This window comes from Xiphias gladius, chromosome 19, assembly GCF_016859285.1.
Source record: "Xiphias gladius isolate SHS-SW01 ecotype Sanya breed wild chromosome 19, ASM1685928v1, whole genome shotgun sequence".
NCBI classification, from domain to species: domain Eukaryota; kingdom Metazoa; phylum Chordata; class Actinopteri; order Istiophoriformes; family Xiphiidae; genus Xiphias; species Xiphias gladius.
This window is the reverse complement of record NC_053418.1, coordinates 22,032,635-22,051,039: the sequence shown is the minus strand read 5'-3', so window position 1 is coordinate 22,051,039 and position 18,405 is coordinate 22,032,635. Positions and strand designations below refer to the sequence as shown.

The window sequence follows — 18,405 nt, the reverse complement described above, 5'->3', positions numbered from 1 at the left end:
TTTGCAGGGCTCTTGAATGTGGTAGTTTACAGTCTGGAAGAAATGCAATTTTGGAACCATTTTTAGCAAGAGTAGATTAGCTGATCCTGCACAGCATTTGAGAGAAAAATCAAGATTTAATGGTACTTCCAATTTATATTACAAACAGCTATTTTTGCCTCAGTAGACTGAATGATAATTCACAACCATCCCACATATTCAGATTACCAAACAGGGGAGTTGTTTGCCTCTTTTATTAAGTACAATGACTAAACAGAGAGCCCATTCTTTTCCTATATTTATACCAAACCATAAATAACAGTACATAATCAATTTCAAATACAGTGCATACAATATATTAACAAGACAAGCAACGATTTCTACCCTAGGTCTTTGGTTCAAATTGCTCTGCAGAATAATTTCAATCTTGTAGTGCAGATAAAACAGGATTATTTTGTATAGACATCTGTGTAGCCTGAATTCTTGAAAGACTGGGAATAAGGACACCTATAATGTTCCTGAGTAAGTTTACAGTGGGAATGAATGTTGTGACCTTGTGCTCAGTGCAAAATGTCCACCAGCCGCTGGTAGGTTTCTCTCTCCTGTTTCAGGCTGTGATGCTCTTCCACATAGTTTTTTCCATTCCTCACCACTCTCTCTCTCAGCTCATGATCTGACAACAGCCTCTGAGATTGGTGCACAAATTCCTGGCAGGGATAAAGGCAAAATGAGTCTCATTTACTGCCAAATGCCACTTGAAGCTTGTCATTGAAGTTGCCTGAAGATATGTTTTTTTAAAGGCATAAAAGATAATCCAAGGCATGAGAACAGAGCTCAGATAAAAGCCTGTGTGCTGATTAGTAAATACTGCAAAAGCATCTGTACATTGCCCAAGGATGGAGATATTTGTGGCTCCAGATCCAAATATGGCTGTCCAATGGACCTTTTCAGTCTATCCTAATAGCTGCCACCTCTCATTTGCTTATGAAGAAAGAGGAAAAACAAATAAAGTGACTGCTACAGTAAAACAATACTACCCAACCAGCTGCCACAGGGACATTGGGAGTGGAAGATGAGGATAAAATTTAGACAATTAAAAATGCGTAATGGTGCCATCACTGAGCATTGACTGAGATGTGGTTTATCCACACAGCATCCTGAATTCTAGTTGCTCATCTGTTAGTCCATTAGACTTAGAGAGGCCTCCAACAAAATGAAGCTGAAGAGCCTTAAAGTGTTTCTGCAACATGGAAGCCAGCATTTACGGCAGCAGGGAGCCAATGGGCATACAAAGTTTTAGCCACTGCCAGTCAGCAGGCCACTTACTTTACTTCATGTCTCTCAAGTGATGTGATTATGTCTGGAGAGGCTCTTGGTAGGAAACTGCTCTTCTGTATGGCCATATGAGAGCTATAAATCCTCAGCAACAGGATTAAAGCTCAACTTATGAGAAGCATGCTCATAATCACTTCACTTTTATTGCAAATTATAGAGCCAGACAGGGAAGGCCATTTTTCTCTTTAAAGATTTCAAGTGCTTGTGTGTTCGTTTCTTCTGACACATTTCTGAATACCTATAGTCCTCATATAATTACTTTGAAGGCTTAAAGAACTAGAAACACTGTCAATCACAAATAAGACAGGATTTTAAAGCATGCAAAAAAAGTCTCGAGTATGATGAGGTCTGAGGTCATGGTTTATCCAACCCAAGGCGCTGCAACCATCTGTGAGAGCTTCCTCCTGGCAGCTCAACTGAACACACGTGACCCCCCCCCCCCACAGGCTAGGACTTATCACCGCCATTTCAGCAACATCACACTATAACCTATGGTATTCTCCTTTTGCATCAAACTTCACCAAATATCAGACTTAAGTGTTCTCATGTGGGCTCCCCATTTTGCACTTTCTGGCTTGCTGCTATCTGTTGCATCACTATGTGGTAGTGTGGTATCTTTGCTCTATCCTGAAGGCTTCACTTTCTAAACACCTGAGAAAACATCAGCTCCTTTTGTTACATATTACCTACTTAGATTGGACTAACGACAAGGATTTAAAGTACAAAGTTTTAGAGAATTATGTTAAAGTTGGAGTTTTCTTTCTCAAAATTGTGAGGCCTTTTAAGATAAATCTGTGCAAGGATGGGGACACATATCTTTAGACATCCTGAGGCATTGCTTCAATACTACTTATTAGCAGGAAGTACTTTTCAGTCAGTTGAGGTTGGCTACACTGTATATGCAGTACATTCTCTCTATGGTCCATCGACAGAGTCAGTGTTAAAACTTAAAACGGCTTAACGCATGCGGTGATATGGTCACTGATTGTTACTATATACCTGATGAGAAGAGTATAGCAGGCCAGTGAACTCATGCTGCACCACAGCTGCATTTCCTGGAATGTCCCTAGCCAACACAGGAACTCCAAGATCCATGGCCTATTGGAGCAGAGAGCATTAAACACTCACAAGTCACAGACTGAGATTCACAGTCAGACAAAAGATACTTGCTCCTTCCATCATTACTAGGAAAAAAAAAAGCACCTAAGCACCTACAAAATTGTACAGTTTGGCTATTCTGCTCTTCAGTGCCTGAGTTCACTTACAGAATTAACAATCTGTATCGGCTAATACTTTCAGCAGGTTGTTGAGTGAAACATGCTAACATACTAATCAGACTCTAAGCCTACTGTGGATTGTCTTAATCGACTGTGTTTAAAAGAGATTAAGTAGATTTGCTCACTCAGGAATGGAAAGATTGGAGTCAAGCAATTAATTTGGGTAATTGTCCCTGAAGTGGTCAGATAACATTGTAGCTAAGCAAGAAATGGCAAGATAAGGACTCCTGTAAATATTCACATTTCAAGGGCTTTGGATGGCAAAGTCTCAGTATATACTTTGATAAATCAAATTCTCATTACATAAATATTATTTTCTGCACCACATAGCACGAGTAACAAAAAGATAAAGTTTGTTTAGCATTTGAATTGTTGAAGTCAGGACATAGTATCCTCCAATTACTCCCTGAAGAGCCCTGAAGATGTTTACCTCCAAGATGGCTGCTGACATGCCCTCTGAGATAGAGCTGTTGACCACAGCGAAGCACCTTTTCATTGCAGCATGAAGCTCCTGTTGGCTCCTCTCCTGGGCCAAAAAGACCCCTGCCGTTCTGCGGAAGCAGTGGCAAAGCTCAGTTCTGCGTGACTCAGGGCTCACAGAGGCGTGAATGATGCTGAACTGCAGTGACAAGCTCAGGGCAAGAAACACAGCTGCACTATATGTGACATGCACAAAGTGTCCAGGTAAAGTCCTAACCAGAGAGGGCAGCTTCCTGCTGCAAAGATCTTTGTTGTGGTGAAGGCCCTTGGCCAAAAACTGAAAGATCAGCCAAGACTCGAGAGCAGGATGACAGGAAAAAAAAAAAAAAAAAAAAGGAAAAAAAAAAAAAACAAAAAAATAAAATAAAAAAAAGTGTCTTAGCGCTCCCCTCAGATCTGCATTCTGTTCACATTGTGTTAAGATAAATTTAAACTACCATAAATAAATAGTCAGAAACAGTCTAAAATTTCTCACAGGAGCAAGATCTTGGCAATTAGACTGTCAAATTTCAAGTTTTGCATTTATGAAATGTGTAACTGATAAAGAAGAGAAAACTAAAGAAAGCAGAAGGTTTACCTTTTAACAACGGCTTCCACTTCCACAGTAAGCACAGGATCAATCTGCAAGTGACAAAGATTACAAATACATGTGAACCCCCTTTTCCGAGCTCTGTTTGCATCAAGGACGGCAGCAACAACTTAATCAGAAACATGAAATAAACAATGGCACAATTAATAATCTCTATCATGAGCAAATCTTTCTCTAAAAATCCTATATTTTCAGAGATTGGGGTCAGGGTGTGGTGGGTGGCCAATCTGATTAATTGCAATGTTGGATTTGTGTGCATTAGCCTGCCTACAGAAAAGTCAAGCAATTTAGGTCAAAAATGCTGCCAAGCAAGCTCCTACTTTTTTTCCCCCTTTCAATCTATAGGTCATGGAATTTCTAAATTGAATCTGCTTTCAAGCATGTGTGCATTTAAAATCAAAGAATCTAAACTAAGAACATTTTTGTTTCCTGGTGCAATCTGAGAGTTTGCAGACATTGTAAAACAGAATGGGATAGATCAAGATAAAGGCGGTATTAACAAACACATATGATTTAAGCACAGATTCTGTTCTGTTTTAGGGTGAATCACCAGAAACTGGAAGGGAAGGACATAACTATTCAGAAGGGGAAGGTCTTGTCCTGTGCCACATATTTTCTTGTTTTTAAGCAACAAATATGGTGCAAATGCTATCATCATCTATCATCATTTTCACAATAATCTTTAAATTAATTTTTATTTCATTTTAATACAAAATATGCTGCACAATGTAGTGCTTGATAAAACCCAGTTACAGAGCAGTGAGATATGTCATTCCTGACAAACTGACCTGAAATTTCCTCTTAATGACAGATGCTGTGCAGCCAGAGCACTTATTACTTGAATGAAGTGGCTGTGGATTTATGGTAGATCAAAACAGCCTGAGCTATCCACTCCTCATTCTTACTTCCATTTGTATTTTTACATTTTACTGTTAATTCATTAAATATAACCAACAATGTTTATGTTTAATTAGCTGTGGAATCCTAAAATTATCAACAGTCATATAAATACATGTTTATTGTAACAATAATATATGGCTTTTCCTTTCTCAGACAAACAAACAAACAAACACACTTCCACTGTGATTCAGGAGTGTCGAGAAGAATCACACGTCTCTGCTTCCACCGAACCATTTCATCAAACAACAACAAAGCACGGCAGAGCAAGAAGCTGCAGTAAGACAGTGTATAAGCCCCTGGCCATGTCTAATTGAGTTGTTTTTGAGCAAAACTAAAGTAGAACATACCTTTTGCCTGACACCACTGTTTGAAGTGTCACAAAAATACTGTACATTGACGTCATATCAAAGCAAGTCAGGAGCAAGGGAAGATAAAGACAAACATACACAGAAATCAATGAGTGGAAATGAAATGAAGAAAAAAAGAACAGTCTTAAGAGCACTGAGGCTGCTACTGTTGGCTGGGATATGACTTATACCTGCAGAACAGCATAAAAGTGAAATCAGTTTAAAAAAAAAAACTTTTATAGCAAATCTGTAAAAACTCCCTTGTCTGGTTTGACTGTCTGGCTGACTGGCTGGCTGATTTATGAATATCATAAATGATGGCAGACTGTAGGAGTTCAATTGCTTTTTCCAGTTATTTAACTTGCTTGACATGAAGACATGTAACCTTTATAAGTGCAGTTAATGTCGTCAGGGCTGATACACAGGACAGAAACATGATGGTGTGTTGCAGGGCTACTAACGCTTTGGCACATGCCCAGATATATGCCCATCCATGTGTATTAAAATGAGGTAGCTCTATACAGGTCACTAGTCAAAGGTAAGTGCTCATCTGGAATAGGAAATGCAGTACATCAAGCAGTAAGCCAGAAAAAAAAAGCCAAAGAAAACAAACAGGACCACTACTGCTGTTGTTGACCCTTGTCCTGTTTGAAGAAGATTGCCATTTCCTCCCAGCACTAGCTGTTAATTCCAGCTAAACAGCTAATACCAGTATCTCTGCTACATCCAATTAGAGGCCTTCTGTATTCCCAGGGGAGTTTTCAAGGTAATTTCAACAGTACAGAGCCCTGGTCCAGAGGGAGATACATGGCAAGTATGAAAAGAATCATGAATTATTGTATAATGATCGTGTACGTACCTTTGGCCCAATAATGACCAGCACATTCAGTGGATTGTCACAATGCCACTCTGAAAGACACAAAATAAAACTGGATGAGTAAATGAAAACACCACAGTGTGGGTAAAAAAAATGAACAGCGGCAGCTTTCTCAGAAGCAGTAAAGCTGTTTCTCCATATAATTCTTGCAGCTATACTTGCTTAGTGCACCATATGTTTGTATTTTTAAGCCTCTGAATAGTACAATTCAATTCCAAAAAATGCAATGTGAAAATCCACACATCTGGCTCTTCTATCTAGATGAAACATTAATATATAATTTGACGCCCTCTAGCGCTGTCTTATTACTACTGTGTTATGAAAGTCAAAAAATAAAAGATGATTTAAAAAAGAACCCCCTGATGTTGCTAATCAGTGGTAATTCCCATTGCTGACTTCATTAGATGCATATAAGATATATAAGATAGCAATCATAGAAAGAATCACCATAAAGACGAGACTCAATGAGATAAACTATCTTTGTGGGGCCAACATGAGCTGTCAGAAGTATCTCATTACACTTTTATATAAATTTTCAATTATGTGAAACTCAACCACAGAGATCTAACATCATTCCTAATTGATGAGGGACATTGCCGTTGCCTCTAACACATGCTACTACAGAAATACAGTGGGACATGCTTTGTAATTTGGAGATTTACCTCACCATAAGTTGAACAGGGTGATAACATGCCAGCAAGAAACACCATCCCCTCTTTTAGCTGGCCAACTTACTATATTACTTGACTATGTGTTTCATGTTTTTAATCACAAGTACATATGTATAAAATAGATGGTAAACATGAGGTGTATTGTATGGTATACCTGAAAATACTTTCACCAGATAGAGGGGGTCCTTGACTCTTCTGAGGCCACAGACCAACAGGAAGACACGCATCTTATCCATGTGCTCACTGGTTACACCTGGAGAGAAGCCAGACACAAAGAAAGACAGCGCCACAATTTCAAAACACTGCATAATGAACATCCCAAGTACATCGGCAGATAATGAAAGCAATATATCACCCAAGGTCATGTGGAAAATAAGACAGCAGTGACTAATGCGCTTGCACAATTCTCTGATCAGAGTTGTAATGCTCAAGAGGGAAATAGTCTGCTGAAAACATTGGAAGGTTGCAGCCTAATCAGTGTGTAATATGGCATCATAACTACAGAAACAGAGCATTTGCTCACTGAACAGCTTAGATTAAAATTAGCTAACCCAGCATCATGTCAACAACATCAAATGTTTTTGAGAACCTTTCTTTAATTGCAAGGCAGGGCCACTAAACTGACTCTTTTCCCAGATCATCCAAATTTCAGTATCAATCCGGAGATTAGTCAGAAACTGGCTGGCATACTGTGCTCACTGCCAATGAATACTGTACTTCACCTCACCTTCTAAAGACAGTGGATAAAAGTCTTTAAATAGATAATTACTTCACACCAAGGCCATAATTATAATACATATTATGAGGGGTGGGGGAAGCAACAACCTCAATTATCAAATATGCTGAAAATGCCCCCCCCCCTCAGTATATAGCTATAAATAAAAATGATTGCATTTGTTGATAATTATTAACAAATGTAATGATCATAGTCATAACTGAACTTAAACTGCCATTAATATTACTACCGGTTCTAGTGTTACGGTGTACTGCGTGTGGTGTGTCCAAGTGTTATAGCTGCACCCCAGCAGAAGCCGACTGATAGTTGACTGTGATCATTTTTGTAAAGTCTTATGAAAATGATAATTTTACGAAGGGTTATCATCTGGCAATTTTCTGCTAAATTTCTGTCAGAATCTTAGCTAGCTAATATGCATTCTGTGCATTAGCTAGCTAACAGCCCACACATTCTGAGCATATTCCAATCGCAAGCTTTATGTAAAGTTAGTATCCGTGAATGTTCCCATCAGTTGTAGATGGGACATTTATTATTGTAACACCGTACCCATAATAACACTTCAGTTCGGACAGGACATGCATGAAAAGGTAACATTAACGTCAAAACGTCATTTTGTGCTGGAACGGTAATTATGGTAATAAATAATATTTTACTAAAAAGTATCAGTAACTGCATGGAGTGGAAACATTTTTGGCCGATTTGCAAGTGTTAATCAACCAACCTTAGCTATCGTAGCTAAGTTACCTGGAAAATAAATCAACCACACATTCACCCAGTGACCAACATTGGTGCTCATGGGCATATTCAACTAACATTAAGTCTTCATTATGTTATACACTGATCAGCCACAACATTAAAAACGCTTACTGGTTTTAATGTTGTGGCTGAATGTTGACATAGATCGATGTTCTTAACTGATTCATCAGACCTTGACATTCAAGTGTTGCCTCTACAACAACCTCGCTTAAAAAATACATAACATACTGGAAGTACAGCTATACAGTATACTATATGAAAATGCAATGAATGAAAGCTACTACTGTCTACAAAAATTACACCTGCAGCACAACATAAATGATTGAAACTTTAGTCAGATTTCATGTGGGCTTTCTGACAAATATACCAAATGGTGTATTGGGATATTTTAACATTGGAGGGTTACATGAGAAAATTAATCTGTGATCCCTGACCTTTTATGCTTGACAATATCCCAAAATGATAAATCATAAATGCTGAGTACTGCTCCTTGTGGTTATGCTGGCAAAGCAATATTGAACCACACCTTAAGTGTAAAAACAGCTCAGGTAAGAGGTACTTTTAAAGTGTCTGTGACAAACTGAGAAACAAACCATTTTGAAATTATACCACAGACAGACACCAGCACATGCTTAAAGCACAGTGACAGTCGAGCAAAATCCCCTGCTGCCAGATAAATCCAGATCAGGAGGCTGAGGCAGCTCTTTTAATGCTATTAAAGAGCATCTTAAAATGACAGCATGGAGTCTGGGCATTGACCCTGATCCTAGGAGCTGATTGTCAAAAAAGCTCTTCATCTATCAAACTTCCTCGCATTGATTCGCAGGATGAGAAAGCTTGTCAGCTAAGGTAAACAGCCATGCCACTAACTGAGAACAAAATGCAGGAATATAATGGAGGATTGCTGGAATCATACCACACCAGACCTTTCAAAATGAACAAGAAATTCAAAGAAACAAACAAATCCTTTGGATCTGAGACACAATTCATCTTTCCTCAGGGGAGAAAAACAAATTGTACAAATCACCTGTTGTGCCAGCAGCAATCTTTTCTCTTTCTTTCTTTGCAGTTCTGCGAGTTCTATGCAAAACACATTTTGTTCATTTGCCTTTGATTTCAGAAGGGCATTCAGAACAATCCTCCTCATGCTTTAATCAGTATGTGTGCGCATGTGTGTAGATGTGTGCGCATGGATGTGGGAGCGCATATCTATCTGAACAGCTCCTAGTAATCTCTTGAGTGGCACAGGGCGTTGACAAGATAATGACACCATTGAAAAAAGAATTTAACTACAAAAATCACATATAAAAAAACATAACTACACACGTGAGACATATTCAGTCAATTAGCATTATGTCTCAAATTTGATAGTTTCTGCACAAATTGCTGGTGCATACCCCAAATGTGAGAAGTCAACTTCAGTTAGTTTCCTTCTCTCCACCTTCGACAAACACATACATACTGTATAGATGAGTAGATGAGAAGCATTTTTCATCAATAATTTTAAAATAATTTATATTTTATAACATGTTTGAGTCAACATCTCTTTGTATGAAGTCACCACTGAGGAAATACATCTAAATTAGGCAGAGGTATAGGGTGGGAAACAGCATTTCCAGTCAGAACTACACTCACCAAGTTGGACAAACAGGACAGGAATTGTAGCATTTGTGCTGCAGTTTCACTGTGTTCATTCTGTTGAATTCTGTTCTGATATCGCCATAAAAAAAAACAAACCCCAAAACAACCTCTTTCAACAAAGTTAGCATGCTAACCAGCAAGCCCCGGCCCTGCAGGCACGTCTCATCACTTTCCAATAGTGAGTGACTGTAGTGTCCAATTTCACCTTCGTCTGGCATGAGAGGATGAAGAAGTAGCGCTGCTAACCTCTTGTCTTGTAAATGTAACAATGGATCTGAGCAAGAAACCACATTCGGTGGCAGAGAAAACATCCTCTCAAGCACTGTCAGGTTGGATGGGGACTATCAGTACACAGCCCTTTTCAGGTCTCTCCAGAGATGTTGGATTGGCTTTAAGTCAGGGCTCTGGCTAGGGCACTCAAGGACATTCACAGAGTTGTCCCTAAGCCACTCCTGTGTTGTCTTGGCTTTGCTTTGCTTTGCTTTGGGTCATTGTCCCGTCGGAAGGGGAGCCTTCGGACCAGTGCTCTGGACCAGGTTTTCATTGAGGATCTCTCTGTAGTTTGCTCTCTTCAGCTTTTTCTCAACCCTGACAAGTCTCCCTGTAGCCACTGAAAAACACCCCCAGTGCATGATGCTACCACCACCATGCTTTACCAATGGGATGGCATTAGGAAGCTGATGAGCGGTGCCCGATTTCCTCCAGACATGACGTTTAGAACAATTCAATCTTGGTTTCATCACACCAGAGAATCTTGTTTCTCACAGTCTGAGAGTCCTTTAGGTGCTTTTTGTAAACTCTAAGCGGGCTTTCGTGTGTCTTTCACTGAGGAAAGTCTTCCGTCTGGCCACTCTGCCATCAAGCCCAGATCGGTGGATTGCTGCAGTGATGGTTGTCCTTCTGGAAGTTTTTCTTGCCATCTCCACACACAGGATCTCAGCAAGAGTGACCTTTGGGTTCTTTGTCACCTCTGTTTCCAAGGCCTTTCTCCCCAAATTGCTCAGTTTGGCTGGGCAACCAGCCCTAGGAAGAGTTCTGGTTGTTCCATACTTTTTACATTGAAGAATTATAGAGGCCACTGTTCTCTCGGAAACCTTTACTGCAGCAGAAATTTTTTGTAGCCTTCCCGAGATCTGTGCCTCGAAATAATCCTTTCTCTGAGCTTTGCAGGCCTCATGGCTTGGTTTTTGGTCTAATATACATTGTCAGCTGTGAGACCTTATATAGACATGTGTGCCTTTCCAAATTATGTCCAATCAATTACATTTATCTCAGGTGGACTCCAATCAAGGTGCAGAAACATCTCAAAGACGATCAAGAGAAATGGGAGCTAAATTTCAAGAGTCAGACTTCAAAGTTTTAGAATGCACCAGTCAATTTTATATTTCAGTTCTTCCTTTTTAAGGAATTTAAAAAAATTACTAAAATTTTGTTTTTGCTTTGTCATTATGGGGTACTGAGTGTAGATTAACAAGGTAAAAAAAAAAGATTTTAAATGATTTTAGCATAAGGCTGCAATATAACAAAATGCGGAAAAAGTGAAGGGGTCTGAATGATTTCTGTAGCACCGCAAGTATTCAGAAATATGCGCTTAAAATATCTTAGCTCGAAAAACACAATGCATTTGTTTTTTTTGATTCAATATGGAAACAACAGTCTGATAACTCATCATGGTAGTATAATGACTGAGGACCATTAAGGCCCTTTTCAAGCATGACATGACCTATATGACACAAACACTGTTCCCTAATCATGTAGCCACACTAGACCACGTAACCTTCGCCCATTCTTTGCTTTTTAATTATCTATTTCTACAGCTACATCATTGAAAGTTTCATATGTAATTTTATTCAATATCAATCATCCAAGGACCAAGTAACTAGACAAGGTGACAACAGACCCTCTGATGTTTCCCCTCATTCTTCAGTGATTCAAAGCATCGATGCACTTTCTTCTCATGTATCCCCTTAACCCCACCTCACAAGGCACACAGCAGGGGCCACAAACAGCATACACTAAGTGGCTTTCATAGACTGACAGCTTCTGGATCACAGTGCTGATGTCAGTGCCTTTGGAGGTTACATGGACCCAAAGGATAATCACAGACACACATACAGTATAGTCAAGTATCTTCAATCAGGTAGGAGGGTTGCTTTGCCTCTTTTATGTTCACTGGTGGATGTCTTTTTACCGTGTGCCCCTGCAGCACTGGGCCATACAGAATACATTTATTCCCAACAGTCAAACTGCTGCACAACTTTGTTAAGATAGCCTATGTAAGATATACTCTAGATTTTGCTATTTAGTAATGATTCATTTATATCACACCAGATGGAGAGATGAAAAAGTAAATCAATCGCACCAAGATCTGGGAGGAGAGAACACACACATGGGATAGTGCCCCCTGCTGTGCTGGGAGTGTGTGAAGACAAAAGGAGGATGAGAGTGAGGAGGGAATACAGAATACTCCTATTGCACGAATCATTCTGTCAGACTGCGTTGTTGCGTTTGAGGAAAACTAAAACACAAATGAAGTTGTTGAGAGTTATTACTGAAGGTGACAAAGCAGGAAATCAAGGTTTAAATGGAGTACATGGAACATTTCATCTTTTAGACAGCAGAAAGCCAAGACCACCCAATGACAACTAAACAGCAATGCTGAAAAAGTTTTCATTTTTATGAAAACTTAAGTACAGTTATCCACACAAAAGCACATTTATAACAGTTAAACACAGACTGCAGGATGAGTTATCATTTCATTTGACTGAAGTTTCAGCTCTCTGGCTTGATGTCATACCAAATAGTCCCTATTACATACAAACACAAATAAAAATCTAGAGAACGTGTTGTCTAATGCACTGTGGTGTTACCACTGTGGCATGAAAAATACAAAATGAAAAGGACTTTTTCTTAATGATGCATCTAACTCAGACAGCAAATAAATGACTCAGACAGCACATATGCAGAAAGTGGAACAATGTTTACAGCTCTAAAAACAACTATGAGTCAGATTACAGCGCTTTCATCACATCTGAGGAAGAGCGCAATAGTAGTGACTCCTATTTCAAGTATAACAAATGGAAGAGTCACTGTGGGCAATTAGTATTACTTGCACTGGTTGTGAAGCATGGTGACAAATAGCCCTGGGCTAGAGGGCTATTAATCAACTGTTCCTCCCTGTAGTCAACAGTGCTCTCTATGAGCACTAATGTACCTGCGATGGACATCATCTTGCAATGTCCAATTTAAAGTCCAGGCTGTTTGCGGAGAGGATGCTTAAAGTAACTATGCATATTGTATTTACTGAGCTACTTAAATGAGTGTTGGAAAACTGTAGGACAGGAGGGAAAAGGCTGGATATATGGAGTTCTCCTACAAACTCTGGCCTTCGGAATCATCACACTGATGCTTCTAACATAGCACAGAGTAGATGTATGCTCTCTTATTAGTACTTTTTAAGTTTTGGGAGTATGGAGAGAATATAAGGAGAGAAGGATGCAGTCTAGAATATGGTAGAGGGCATTTATGTAGAATATTACAAACAGTTACAAATACTGTATGTGGCACAACTGTGTGTATCTGGTCAAAATGACACCAGTTGACCAATTTTACAAGGGAGCTTAAATTTCAGTGTGCAGGTAAGTGCATTTTATTGTATCGACCATTGTATTCAACACCTGTCCCACTAAGGTTTTTGTTGTTATGCACACAACTATCCCTGCTATAGTTTGAGACACAGCCTTGACAATTACATGAGACACAACAGTCAGCTTTATGATGCTAACACCAGACTGACTCAGTACTTGAGCAAAATGTTACTTGCCAAAAACAAGGAGTTCTTAAAGAGCAAAAAATATCAAGCTAAAATACAGTATTTCCTAAGTATGACAAATACATATAATAGCAATTTCAATTTTTTACTATTCAGTCTTGCTATTAAAGGGTCAGTACAGCAACGAAAATTATTGAAAGAAAAATCTGTTTTATGTGCTTACTCTGGATGATCCGCAGACCTCCTTCAGAATAATTGATATACTTATAATAAGTAAACCTGACAACTGTCTATAGAGAGATCTGTAAATTATCAAGTGCCACATTATCTAGATAATAGCTGGAATGACGACCAACTGAAGCATTAACAGTACCTGAGCTCCTCAAGAATTCAGCCCAGCAGAATTTCTCAGTCACTTCCGTCTGGATACCTAGACAAATACAAGGCACAGTGATCTCAATTTAGCTTTTACTTTACACATAAACCATAAAGTCCTCTATGAAACAAATGATTGAATTAGCTTGTAATTACAGAAGTAAATAAGTAACTCCAGAATAGTTTTTATGATCATGACCTTTGTTAGTAATGAGACAACTCAAGCCATAAACAGCAAACACATCCTATATTCTTCACAATCTTTATTCATATTCGGTACATACATTGATGTTTGTATAAAAAAGCAACCTGTAAAAAGCACTTCAGTGTAATAATTATCTGGTGACGAGCACAGAAAATAAGCTTTCACTGGTCTGGGTTCAGCCATGCAGCTGGCCCAGGGCTCTCCTCTAATCTATGAAGGGAGACTATTTGCCAAAAAAGGCTACTGGTGGGAAACAACATGGAAGAGTGATTTGGGCTGTCCTACATGGCACAGTGGCCAATGGCAAGAGCAGACCCAACTCTGTACTGCAGAAAATGTCAAAGCTGATTAATATAACACTTCAATGGTGAGTCAGGGATGCAAAGCATCAAGCGAGGATATTTATCCTGGAGAGCTTACCTTGGGGTTGAACGTAGATTTTACTGCTCTGGGAAAGCTTTAAAGGAAAAATACATCTGGTTAAAACAAGTACTAAAATATAAATACATAGGTGTTTTAAATCAATATAATTATTTGCAGCATTTGTTTATACAAATTACTTTTGATTACACAGTATCTAGCTGTGTTTCTTTCTCTTTATGTCAGAAAATAGAAACAGCCAATTAATGCTCTTTGTGCTCCAAACATATTTAAACCAAAACCAACCTTTAAAAGAGAGTCGGGAAAGCAGTTGCTAAGATAATGGGGGTGCTACAAAATAAATCAGAGCTGTTGGAAAGGAAATTGACTGGATGTTATCACACTAGATCCATCCCCTATGTGTGTTTTCTGTCACAATAAAAAGCGTGGCAATGCCTCTCACTGCCTGTCCTGTCTGCCTGCTGTCAGCACTAAATGGCAGAGATAAAGCATACCACTTGCCTCAAACTGCAGCCTACGGCTGGAATCTAATCTGAAAATAAAACACGATAATATTGTTTTAATGCCAAACTATCACGGGACAAGCCAGGATATTGAGTTTGTATAGTAAAAGCCCTTCTGTTGTATTTATTGAAGCTGTCAGGCTCCTGCTGTGTTGTTGATGTGCCGTAAAATGCAAACAAAATCTTTTGCTCTCAGATACAAACTACTATAGTTGATATTTTAAAATACAAAAGTGTAGAATCATACCAAAAATAATTCTGCCTCTGCTTTCAGTTTGTCAGTAAAGGCAACTGCGAACCTGATAAAAAAAACAAAAACAAACAAACAAACAAAAAACAGTTTGTTTTCACTCCTGTAAAAACAATTTCAATGAAACAAGAATTTTCATCGCTGAGAGTAAGTTTTTGCCCTTTACAAGCAATGACAATTTTGACAACAATAGAGGAAAAAGTATCAGTAACACCAATAAAACACAAAAGTCTCAAGACTGAATACGTAAGAGCAGAAAAACAGCTTGTGGTTTGAAGGCCGTGGACTTAAGGATGAATACAACAAGAATACAAAGAGCAAATCAAAGGCAATGTAAAGCAAAAAACAGTGGGGAGATATTAATTTGCACGTATGTGAGCAGGTCAATGGGCTCACAGTGCAGACTGAATTTCATGATCAAGGTTTGTGTGAGAACGCACTAACAGCAGGAGGTGCATGGATTCAGATGTTTGAAGTCATGAGACCTGGATATCCCCTGTTCTCCCAGAACGCAATTATCCCCTTAGATTTATTAGATGGATGCCCCACCATCTATTTTCATCATAATGATAACATAGATACCTGGGTCTGATGTCAGGGCAAAGGACAAGATATTGATAAGCCTGTGTGCGTATTAACTTTTCAACTTTAAACTAGGAAGAAGAAAGAAGAAATGCCCTGGCAAGCTCAGCAACACCAAAACGCCTGGAAGACCATGGAAGACAACTAAACTGAATGATTGCAGAATTCTTTCGTCAGTTAAGAAAAACCCCTTTAAATCTAGTCAGGTCAAGACTACTCTTGAGGAGGTAGGCGTATCACTGTCAAAGTCTACCATCAAGAGACGCCTTCATGAATGTAAATACAGAGCGTTTACTACAACGTGCAAATGACTGGTAACACTCAATAACAGAAGGGCCAGATTAGATTTTGCCAGAAACCATCTAAAAAAGCCTGCTATATGTAAAATCAATTAAATCAATTCATCAATCATTTGAGATTTCCTGCTAACTAACAGAGATAGTAACAAACAGATGGGACAGAAAACATATTCTTCACCATGTTTGTCGCTTTATGCAAACTGTGACTCTGCAGTTCTTCACAGTGGTCAAAGTGGTCAAGACCACAACACATATTTTCACAAACTTTTCCAAAAACATTTTAGGAAAGTCGTTCAGTCTGTGTGATATGTTGAATGAAGAATTAAAATTCATTTACTCAGTAGTAGCTTCCTGCAACATCACCTGGCTTTCAGTAGCACCTGCTCCATAACCGCACGCTTCTGTGCAACTTTCACATCTTCATTTATGTCTGTTCCACCAAAGATGACGCCAAAGGGTACTTGGATGTCTGGTGTAAAGGTTAGACATAAAAAAGGATCTAAAATTTGTCGGACAGGTATCTGTGCACTTGTAGGTCTGCTATTATGTTGACAAACGCAAATGACTTGAGTATGTGCAATGGCATGAAAAAGTTTGGGCACACCTGGTCAAATTTCTGTTGCTGTGAATAGTTAAGTGAGTAGAAGATGAACTGATTTCCAAAAGGCATAAAGTTAAAGATGAAATAATCCTTTCACCATTTTAAACAAGATTAGTGTATTATTTCTGTTTTATTCAAGTTTGGAGTGAAAAAACGAATGGCGCTCCATACAAAAGTTTGGGAATCCCAGGAGATTTGAACTATGACATTTACCAAGGTCTCGGGCCTTAATTAGCTTGTTAGGGCTATGGTTTTTTCAAAGTCATCCATAGAAAAAAAACAGGGGATGCAAATTTCAAAGCTTTATAAATACTCTGACTCCTCAAACCTTATCCCAACAATCAGCAGCCATGGGCTCCTCTAAGCAGCTGCGTAGCACTCTGAAAATTAAAATAATTGATGCCCACAAAGCAGGAGAAGGCTATGAGAAGATAGCAAAGTCTTTTCAGGTAATGTTTCCTCAGTTTGTAATGTAATTAAAAAATGGCAGGTAACAGGAACAATAGAGGTCAAGTTCAGGTCTGGAATACCAAAAAATCTGCTCATAAGATTGCCAGAAAGGCATCAAAAGCCCTGTTCGACTGCAAAAAAGACCTCCAAGAAGATTTAGCAGACTTTGGAGTTGTGGTGCACAGTTCTACTGTGCAGCGACACCTACACAAACATGCCCTTCATGGAAGAGTCATCAGAACAAAATCTGTCCTATGTCCTCAGCACAAAATTCAGCATTACAAGTTTGCAAAGGAAGATCTAAAACAAGCCCGATGCATTTTGTAAAACAAGCCCTGTAAATTGATGAAGTTAAAATGGAACTTTTTCGCCGCAGTGAGCAAAGGTATGTTTGGAAAAAAAAGGGTGGAGAATTTCATGAAAAAAACAGCTCTTCATCTGTTAAGCAACGGGGGTGGATTGATCAATCTTTGGGCTTGTATTGCACCCAGTGGCACAGTGAACATTTCACTGGTAGAGGGAAGAATGGATTCAATTAAATACAGCCAAATTCTGTGAGCAAACATCACACCCTCTGTAAAAAAGCTGCAGATGAAAAGAGGATGGCTTCTACAACAGGATAATCATCCTAAACCATTCCTCTAAAATCCACATTGGACTACCTCAAGAGGAGCAAACTGAAGGTTTTGCCATGGCCCTCACAGTCCCCACGACCTAAACATCATCAAAAATCTGTTGCTAGACCTCAAAAGAGCAGTGCATGAAAGACGGCCGAAGAATCTCACAGAATTAGAAGCCTTTTGTAAGGAAGAATGGGCGAAAATTCCCCAAACAATAACGGAAAGACTCTTAGCTGCTACGGAAAGCGTCTACAAGCTGTGATACTTGCCAAAGGGGGTGCTACTAAGTACTGATCGTGCAGAGTGCAAAAACTTTTCTTTCGGGCCATTTTCCTTTTTTGTTATTTTGAAACAATAAATGTAAAATATTCAAAAAATGTGTCATCTTAACTTAATGACATTTGGAAATCATGTTGTCTTTTACTTGCTTAAATTTTCACAGCAACAGAAATTTTGACCGGAAGTGCCCAAACTTTTTCATGCCACTGTACAGTAGATAAGTAAATAGATCATGTAACAGCAAGCATGTTTACCCAAGAGAAGTCTGCCTGCTCTGAACAGATGGATAGCCAGTGCACCCTGAAATGGAGGATTTCGAGAAACTAGGTTTGCCACCTCTGCAGGTGACCGAAATTCTGCTGCATCTCTGAGCTCACAAATGTGTCCTGCTGACTCAATGTGGGACCTAAAATAAAAGAAACATGTGACTGTGAATGGCTGTTCTCACAGGCTAAATAATAATTAACAACAACTGTTGTAGCTAGCTACACTTAGCAACA

At 39.0% G+C, this 18,405-nt stretch overlaps 1 protein-coding gene across 4 annotated transcripts in view; it reads right to left on the bottom strand.

The window, feature by feature from the left end:
• Positions 1-18,405, bottom strand: part of glt1d1 (glycosyltransferase 1 domain containing 1) — a 32,935-nt gene that overhangs the window by 13,977 nt on the left and 553 nt on the right. For 2 of the 4 annotated variants that reach the window (XM_040154442.1, XM_040154443.1), the window contains exons 2-11: positions 18,160-18,311; positions 16,319-16,424; positions 15,072-15,123; positions 14,361-14,397; positions 13,734-13,790; positions 6,610-6,708; positions 5,767-5,816; positions 3,649-3,692; positions 3,022-3,142; positions 2,314-2,412 (exon numbers count right to left, since the gene is read on the bottom strand). In XM_040154442.1, the coding sequence (XP_040010376.1) occupies positions 2,314-2,412; positions 3,022-3,142; positions 3,649-3,692; positions 5,767-5,816; positions 6,610-6,708; positions 13,734-13,790; positions 14,361-14,397; positions 15,072-15,123; positions 16,319-16,424; positions 18,160-18,311 (817 nt within the window). Of the gene's footprint in view, positions 1-218; positions 687-2,313; positions 2,413-3,021; positions 3,143-3,648; positions 3,693-5,766; positions 5,817-6,609; positions 6,709-13,733; positions 13,791-14,360; positions 14,398-15,071; positions 15,124-16,318; positions 16,425-18,159; positions 18,312-18,405 lie in introns of those variants that run through there. The other 2 variants (XM_040154441.1, XM_040154444.1) reach the window with 2 other exon arrangements.